Source organism: Mesitornis unicolor, unplaced genomic scaffold (genome assembly GCF_000695765.1).
Source record: "Mesitornis unicolor isolate BGI_N332 unplaced genomic scaffold, ASM69576v1 scaffold44759, whole genome shotgun sequence".
NCBI classification, from domain to species: Eukaryota; Metazoa; Chordata; class Aves; order Mesitornithiformes; family Mesitornithidae; genus Mesitornis; species Mesitornis unicolor.
In genome coordinates, this window is record NW_010207441.1 from 1 (window position 1) to 7,670 (window position 7,670).

Below are 7,670 nucleotides of genomic sequence, written 5' to 3' on the forward strand. Positions count from 1 at the left end.
ATCCAGATCATTGATAAAGATGTTAAACAGCCTTTGTGTAACTGGTGTCTTTCACATGAGCACCAAGGACCCCTTTCAAATTCCACTGCCACAGCATAGCCTTGGTGTCCTACCTGTGTGGAGAGCATGGCAGAGCTGAATCCTGGCAATGCCCCCTGTCCCGGAGGGGTAAATGGCAACTGGGCGGGGGGGGGGGACACAGAGCAGACACACAACGACGTGCTGGGGTGGTGTTTGACACCAGGGTGCTCTGCCAGGGGCATACAGGCACCAAGTGCTGCTGCACCATAACTGCGCCTACGGCGGCTGTGTGTATTTCTGGATTTAGTGTACGCTGAAAATGCTACTTGTGAAAGAACTATATACTAACAGAGATGTGTTTTCACTGGACTGCTGACTTCATCTGCAGTCAGTGCAGGTCAAGCTAACTAGAAGAGATAAAAGTGAAAAAGTGAAAAAGAACACTATGCTTCTGTAATCATGCCATGTGGTAGGTTACGTGCAACATAAATCCCAGACTACTTGTTGCACAAACACCACATGAGGAACAGGTGTGTCTTTCTCACAGCAATGGCTCAGAGACGGCTGTACAAAGTACCTGAATAGAAAGCAGCACTGAATGCATAGATGCACATTCCCCAGCAGCCCATCGTGACCCCTGCGTTGTACTTCTGATACTCATCTGAGTTGTGAGGTGCTTTCGGATTCCCTTGAAACACTACTTCTCCCATGAAGTCGGTATAGAAGAGTAACATCCCCTCGAACGAAAGCCATCCTGAAAGAAGCCAGAAATAACCTATTAGGATTGCAGAGTATCTGTTTCCCCCTGTAAGCCTGCATGGAAGCTATTAGCTATTTTACAAATCACAACTGAAGACAGGTTGTGCAATGTCAGTGTTGCATAACGTTCAGCCACATTTATCTGAGATTGCTGTTCCCCGTACATTATGCCACAATGTCTGTCAAAGACATGCAGGATTTTAAAGACCAAGATTCATTCTTTGAAGTCTTAAGTGGAGTCCTAGAGACTACCTGCAGGTCACAGAATATTGGATTAGCAAGACAGAAAAACAGATTACAGCAGTCCGAGCTGCCTTCAGGTTTTGACAAGGCACAAGGCTGAGTTTCACAAAACAGCTCATCATGCAATCGTTTCATGTTGCTGTTGTTCTCTCATACAGAACTGGAAGGAGCGCTTCTTGCGTCACAGCTGCAGCCTCTAGAGCGCCTCCGACACAGTTAAAAACTCCTATTTGCAAACTGACGTCAGGGCCACTGATGCAGGCAATCTCTTAGTTCCTTTCAGTCAATGAGCATTAACTACCCGTTACCTTCTGTCCAATTTTGTGTGAACTGGATTGCTTGCAAGCCCTTCCTAACAGTCAGTCCCACACTGGTAAAAGTAAAGGTAACAGTGCACTGGTCACAGGCACTCCTGCAGCCTGCTCTGGAACCCCTGTATGCATGCTGTCAAAGGGAGGAAAGCGAATGCTGGTCTCAGGTGTAATAAGGGAAATACAACTAATCCCGTCTTTCTGCTCGGTAATGCCAGTTTCAGAGCATTAAAAAAAGAAAAAAAAAGAAAAGTCAATAGTTTCAAGTTCTTGGTTCACTGGCTTTTCTCATCCCAGTGTAAACATTCCATTTTACGGACAAGCTGATTCAGGCTGTGGTTATTCTCTTTCTAGGATTGCAGGCCTTACTGCTCTGCTGGGGCTTTTTCTTCCCCCCCCTTCCCCCTTCCTCTTTCTAAGGAACTAAACACCAGAAAATACTTTACTGGTGAGTGCACATGGAACAAGTCATGTCCTCTCTAGTTAGCAGCCATTGCAGCAATAGCTACATTACTTTAAAACATTCACTTGAGGTAGACTGTTTCAAGCAAGATGGCACTTTCTAAATACCTAGGAAGTGGTTGATGCAGAGGTTACGAAGAGCCTTGGGCATCCGGCAGATAGTCGAACAGAGAAGTTTCACAGAGAGTGGTTGCTCCGAGGTCTCACCTGATCCATTCAGCTCGCTCTCGTATTTAACACCATTCAGCAAGATATTAGCAACCTGTACCATAAGAACTCCCAGGTCAACAAACACAGTAAGAAAAAAAACAAAAATCCTTTGAGCAAACCTATGCAATATTAAAACACCTATCTGATCATCCGAAAGATAAACTGCTGCTGCAGTATGTTGACTTAGAGATTAAGAACAGTGTAGTCAGCCAAGCTGTAAGTTCAGCCTTGGAACAGGCGTTAAATGGCAGCACTGTGCTGCAGCTCTCAGTATACTTGCAACAGTACTCTCCACTTCTCGGGGGTATTTGGCAACCACATCCAAATGCTAGCGCAGGGAAGGCATAAATTCCATTGCATTCAATGGGAGCTGTACACACATTCAGGTGTATTTGGTTCCAGAAGTCTGAGAGACATAAGGAAGAAGAGGCTGGTTTTAAATGAAACACATTCTCATTTCTTGCTAACCTTGATGATCAATTTCTACGTGCACTGCACGTAAAACCCTGGCCCTAACAAAGTCTGCGCTCACAAACTGGGTCACAGTACAGCAATGGCAACAAACAAAACAAAACACAAAACCACCCCCACTCCTCCCAAAAAACCCAAACCAAACAGAAAAACCTGAGGACGGTTTACCTCATCTCGGATCATTAAAAAATGGGCCAGCATACAGAGGTTTCAGACATTCCAAATTATCACCAACAGTGGGAGGTTAAGTCAGAGTCTTATCCCTGGGTAAGGGAAACCTCACTTCCCTCATGGAACCAGATGTAATGACTGCCATAAGGAGAAGCTCAGGGGAGATTCCTATCCCTGGCCCTATCTTGCAGGTATTTCTGTGGAAAGGGAAGATACAGGCTCAATAAAAATGTGTCTTTTTCTCCTCTCACGTGGTAGCTCCATGGGTTGTGAAGCAGGGTTAAAAATACCAACCTAACTTTCACATGTGGTCCAGCAAGAGCAGAATGCTCCCATTTCTGCCATCTTAACAAGGGCAGTTAACACATTGCCAGTCATAACTCACATCTTACCCGCTATTTTACTGATAAAGACATAGCAGGGATGCTCTTCCCATGACTTTTACGAGTAAAGCGTCACCAGCTGTCTTTAAGGGTGAATTAGTGCACCACACATTTAAAACTGTATGAATTCAATGACTGCTCAGGTTTACATGGTCTTATAATTGATTTTCTGCTCTTACCTGCTGACTGAAGGTTACATTTCTTCTTCTGCTATTTTCTGGACAGTGTCCTGTTACGGAATCTGGAATGGCCAAGGTCTGAGGTCTTTTCAGGATCCCTGACGACCGCGGCTTTACCGCATCCAGCGAGCCCACCCTTAGCGCCTCGCCATCAGGCCCCGGCGTTGTGCTGCTCTCCCCTTGCTCAGGAACTCCATTTTCTCCTTGGTAACAGCCATCAGGCACCCGAGGAAAGCTGACACTGACAGGCTGCCTGGGCAAGCTAGCTGGCAGTGCTAAGTAACTATTGTGCCCGCCTGTAAAACAGTCTATAAGCACACTGTCAATATTTGAAGTCCCAAATGATGATGCAAACTCATTAATCCCTGTCAAAGAACTGTCTCTACTGACAAAACTGCCATATTTGGGTGTGAGTGGGCTGAGGGGGGAAACGGGACTTGTAAAACTTGCATATAAGTGAGCTGAGTTATGAGAAGCAACGTTTTCATTTACACCCTCCTCAAAGAAGAGAGGTGGAGAAGGAGGGAGAGGAAGACTTGGACTCTTCATCACCTTTTTCTTCCTGCTAAAGGACCTTAAGGGTCTTTCTGGAATGCTAATCAGAGTCAGCACAGTAGTGATAGTCAGTATAACTGAGGTGAAGACATAGATGACGCGAAGCTGCCCTCCCACAGCTTTTCCAAAACTGGTTTTATCCCAGTGTATTCCTCCAACAACATAACCAAAGCCACCTCCAAGACCTGGTGGAAAAACAGAACTGAGATTACCTTCCCTAGCCAATCCTGGACGTCAGTAACAACACAGCACCATTTGTCTAAGGATTCATTAGTAGAATCCGACATGTTACTTCTGTTTTACTACTCAACTCCTTTTCAATTCAAATGCAGTTATTACACAGTTATCCGCACCACAAGGACAGTCTGGATGTACAAACATGGTACAGAAAGAGGGAGAAGGTCAGTGCTGTAAAAGCAATGATACAAATAATTTAAAATGGTAGTTCTTTGTTTGCAGAGAGCAAACCACTTTACCTTTATTTCAGTCCGTAAAACAGAAGTGTCCACCAGCCTCGTGGCAAGGCTCTGCAATCAGTCAGCTAAGACTGTTTTCCTGAAAGTAAGTGAAAATCCATTTTCCTCACTCAGTTAGAGGAATGCAGATCTAACTGTGTCCAAGACAGAGCGAATCACTTCAGAAGTGTAGCAAGCTCATTACTCGGCAACATGTTGACAGTATACAAAACTGCCACTGCATTACTACGGATGAACAGGGAAATTCTGAGAGCACCGGATACCACTCTCACTCCATTTGCATTGTGAAAGCCCTACGACACTATCCTTTCCTTCTTACAAACACATTCAAGAGCATGAAAGTGTCTCCTGATGTAGAGGAAAACTAGACTAGGGCAGTAGAGCAATTCAAGACGACAGCAATGAAGGATCACAGTGCCCAGTATGTGTTTTCCCCTCCAACAGAGAAACTAAAAAAGGCATCTTTCACACCTGCAGGAAGCCAAGCCTCCTCCCTTAAGGAGTAATTTTGTTTCCCTAGGTACTACAAATGACATGAGGGACCTTCAGATGAACAACCCAAGATTGCACCTCATTTGACTTCTGGTAGTTGCAAAAGCCTTTTGCAGTAAGCAGAAGTTTGATTTTAGAGTTAATTAGTGCTACCTCTCCAGGTGTTTGGTTATTATGCGTATAAAGAAAAAGACCAGAGATTTACACTCTGCTTTCTCACAGCGGGTCTTGTTTCCTTATGGTTCACATCGCCCAGCAAGCACTGAGAAAGCATACCTGCTAACAAAGCGTGGATGTTGAGGCCCCTGTCTTGATCCACTGGGCTGCATACGTCCATCATGTAGGCATGACTGGGATTGTCTGCTGAATCTGCACTGAAGTCCATGAGGACAACACCACAGATCGTAAGAATGATTCCCCATTTGTGGTTATTCGCAGTGTCAGACAAGGCAGTCCCTATATCTTTGCCGTTCAGCATAAGCGAGAGCCCAAGCAGTGCTCCTGGGAATAAAACCAAATCATAATCAATCAATCAACTACTTAAAAGCAAAAAAAAATCTGCACCTCTAAAAGCATTATACTACCTGCAGAGCCTTGCGGCAAGCACTACTGCATTGTTCAGACCATCACAGTCTGGGGAATGAGCATGGCTTATAGTATATGCATAAACCTTTTCTGCTGTTCAAGCTTACAAATGACTGGAGTTGGTTTTGGCCAAAGAAAAACATTATTGACCCTCAAAGCATCATCTCCTCAGACTCTGACAAGAGAAGCTTTTAGGTGTGGATCTCTGGCTGCCAAAGCATTACCTTGGCACCACCCACCACCTCCTTCAGATCCACAATACCCAACACTTCAGAGGCATTTTGTTCAGCCTATAGTCACAGGGGATGTCACAGAAGAGAGATGCACAACGTTCCTACTTTGCAAGTGTTATGCCCATTGTTTCTAAAGACACACCTACTGCTAAGACCAGAATGAAAGGTCGTCTCCTCCCGAATCTCGATGTGCATCTGTCACTCCAGGCTCCCAGCAAAGGCTGCAGCAAGAACCCTGGAAAAAAAAGGAATCGCCATTAAGTAGCACTTTCCTACAAGCCTGTTTCACAGGGGAGTTAAAATAGCTCGCTTAAAAGGCAGTTAAAAGCAGGACACCGTGGCACAGCGATATCCCCAGTCAGTACCAGTCACCTAGGTGCGCACACAGCATATTTCCTGGCACTTCTGAGGTTGGTGACTGAATAGCGTAATGTGCTGCTGCTGTCACGGCAGTTCACTCTGCATCGTTAATACAGCAGAGTTTGACATCAGGTGAAGAGCAAGAGTACAACAGTTTTACATTCTAAAGGAGTATGTTCCTTACAAGCTACTCTATTTACCCCATCTTAGATGGGGGATTCCCTGCAGAAATAGCTCAGAAGATAGCAGGAAGCAAACATGTGAGTTGGAAAGGTGCCTGTGCTACTTTGGGCCAGGCTGCGAGTAGGGGCCTATCTACTTTCTTCTTATGAAGCACATCCTGCGAGTACAAAAACAGGCAAAACAAAGTTTCCAAGTGGTAACAGCCTATCCTATGGTTCTTCCCACAGTAATCAATATGCTTTCAGCCCTGCCTCCGTGCTACGGTAAGTAATCCAACGCCCACACCAGTAGCAGTCAATGGTCTTTTGTCATTGGAACACCTCGTTGTTTCAGAAAGTTAAACAGGAGGCAATTCCACGCTGCTCTGTCCACACACCCTTGGGAACTGTCTCTGTATGTTGTTTTTTTTTTCACAGGGATGTAAATGGATACACTGATCCTCTTTTGCTAGTTTTTAAATATAAGAACGGAGTCACCAAAGCTTACACTTGCACAAAATGTAAGAGGTTGAGAAGCCATTAAAAGAACAGACCTTTTGATAACACCAGGCCCACTTCAGGCAAGACACAGCAAGAACTAATCTCCATTCCGTTGTCTAAAAGCATGGATAGTGCTTCTTAACCTCGAGAGCACGCAAAATACACTTAAAATATATTTATGCTAAAAAACAACAACATATAACCCCCGCATAGTGGGGAAAAAAAAAAAAAGAAGGAAGAAATAGCGTTAAGAAACATTACCTAGTATAGGGCTGATGAACCACACCATTCCGTACAGTTGGTCTGGAAGCCCCATCTGAAGCAGCACCGGGGTAACATAGGCTGTTTCCATGGCATAGCTGAACTCCAGCCCAAAGAGAACACACCCATTAAAGAGGAGTTCTAGGAAAGACCTCTGAGGCTGGAGATCCCCAAAGTCAATCAAATCAATAGGACACGGAGTATTTGGCGGTGGTGGTGGTGAAGGGCGGATGTGTTTTCTCCTTTTTGGGTGTCTCTTGAAGTTATTGGCCCGATGACTTAGGTGCTGCGTGACCGATCCAGAATAGCCTGGAACTTGTGACCTCCAGATTTCCTGAGAAGGCAAGCTTGGCAGGAGCGCAGCATCGCCGACAGAGGTTGTTGCAGATGGTGGAATCATTACGGGTAGGCGTCTGGAAGAAAAATAGTTCAGAATAAAATAGCTGAGTAAGAAAAATTTTGCTTAATTTCATTTACTGAAGTTCAAGTCATTTCTCAACATTCCACACACTGAGTGCAGCTGCCATGCTAATTACCACCTTTCCTCCCCATCTCTTGACATGAGGCGTATGCGTTTTCTGGGCACATCTCCTCCATCTCTGCAAAAATGAGACACCAGAGATCCTATCTTGGTTACCTGGCCATTGACTGACATCATCAGGGGTTAAGCTTGAAATATTTAAAATAATTAGCAGACACATCATACTTCCCAGGAGTTCCTGTAACAGCAACGGGTTTTCATTTATCTGCAGTTCACCCAAGCTAAATTAATGAATCACGACCTCAGTCTAGGTTTACAATAAAGCAAAACTGTGGCTCCGGTGCAGAACCCGAAC

General features: G+C 44.9%; 1 protein-coding gene across 1 annotated transcript; it reads right to left on the reverse strand.

The window, feature by feature from the left end:
* Positions 1-598: 598 nt before the first annotated feature.
* Positions 599-7,244, reverse strand: SLC45A1 (solute carrier family 45, member 1; the record flags this gene model as incomplete). The annotated part of the gene is made up of 6 exons (XM_010192117.1): positions 6,835-7,244; positions 5,694-5,786; positions 5,010-5,234; positions 3,211-3,950; positions 1,905-2,058; positions 599-775 (listed from the first exon to the last, which is right to left on the reverse strand). Coding segments are annotated over exons 1-6 (1,789 nt in total), but the record flags the coding sequence as incomplete, so codon positions are not given.
* Positions 7,245-7,670: the final 426 nt, after the last annotated feature.